This window comes from Penaeus monodon, chromosome 32, assembly GCF_015228065.2.
Source record: "Penaeus monodon isolate SGIC_2016 chromosome 32, NSTDA_Pmon_1, whole genome shotgun sequence".
Taxonomy (NCBI): Eukaryota; Metazoa; Arthropoda; class Malacostraca; order Decapoda; family Penaeidae; genus Penaeus; species Penaeus monodon.
Genome location: NC_051417.1, coordinates 4,213,156 through 4,213,388, shown reverse-complemented (window position 1 = coordinate 4,213,388; position 233 = coordinate 4,213,156). Strand labels below are relative to the sequence as shown.

The window sequence follows — 233 nt, the reverse complement described above, 5'->3', positions numbered from 1 at the left end:
TGCAAAATAATATATTATATCAAACACTCACTTGAGCAGTACTGCATTTTCTGCTGGTGTTGTGTTAAGGTCTCCCCCTCATAAACTATGATAGAGCACGGGGAAGGCGCAGGACATGGTAAGGCTAAACTCAGACTCTGCCGTGCATGTGTTGGAGTCCCTTGCTGAACACACATTCATTGCTCTCACTACCTGCTACCTAAGATTAAAAATAAGAGATTTTATAGAGTTTT

At 41.2% G+C, this 233-nt stretch overlaps 1 protein-coding gene across 1 annotated transcript in view; it reads right to left on the bottom strand.

Moving 5' to 3' along the window:
- The window catches only part of LOC119593518 (heat shock 70 kDa protein 14-like), a gene marked incomplete at its 5' end in the record, with an annotated part of 59,151 nt that overhangs the window by 3,864 nt on the left and 55,054 nt on the right, over nt 1-233 (bottom strand). Inside the window, 1 exon segment of the mRNA XM_037942480.1 lies at nt 32-210. Within this exon segment, the coding sequence (XP_037798408.1) occupies nt 32-210 (179 nt within the window).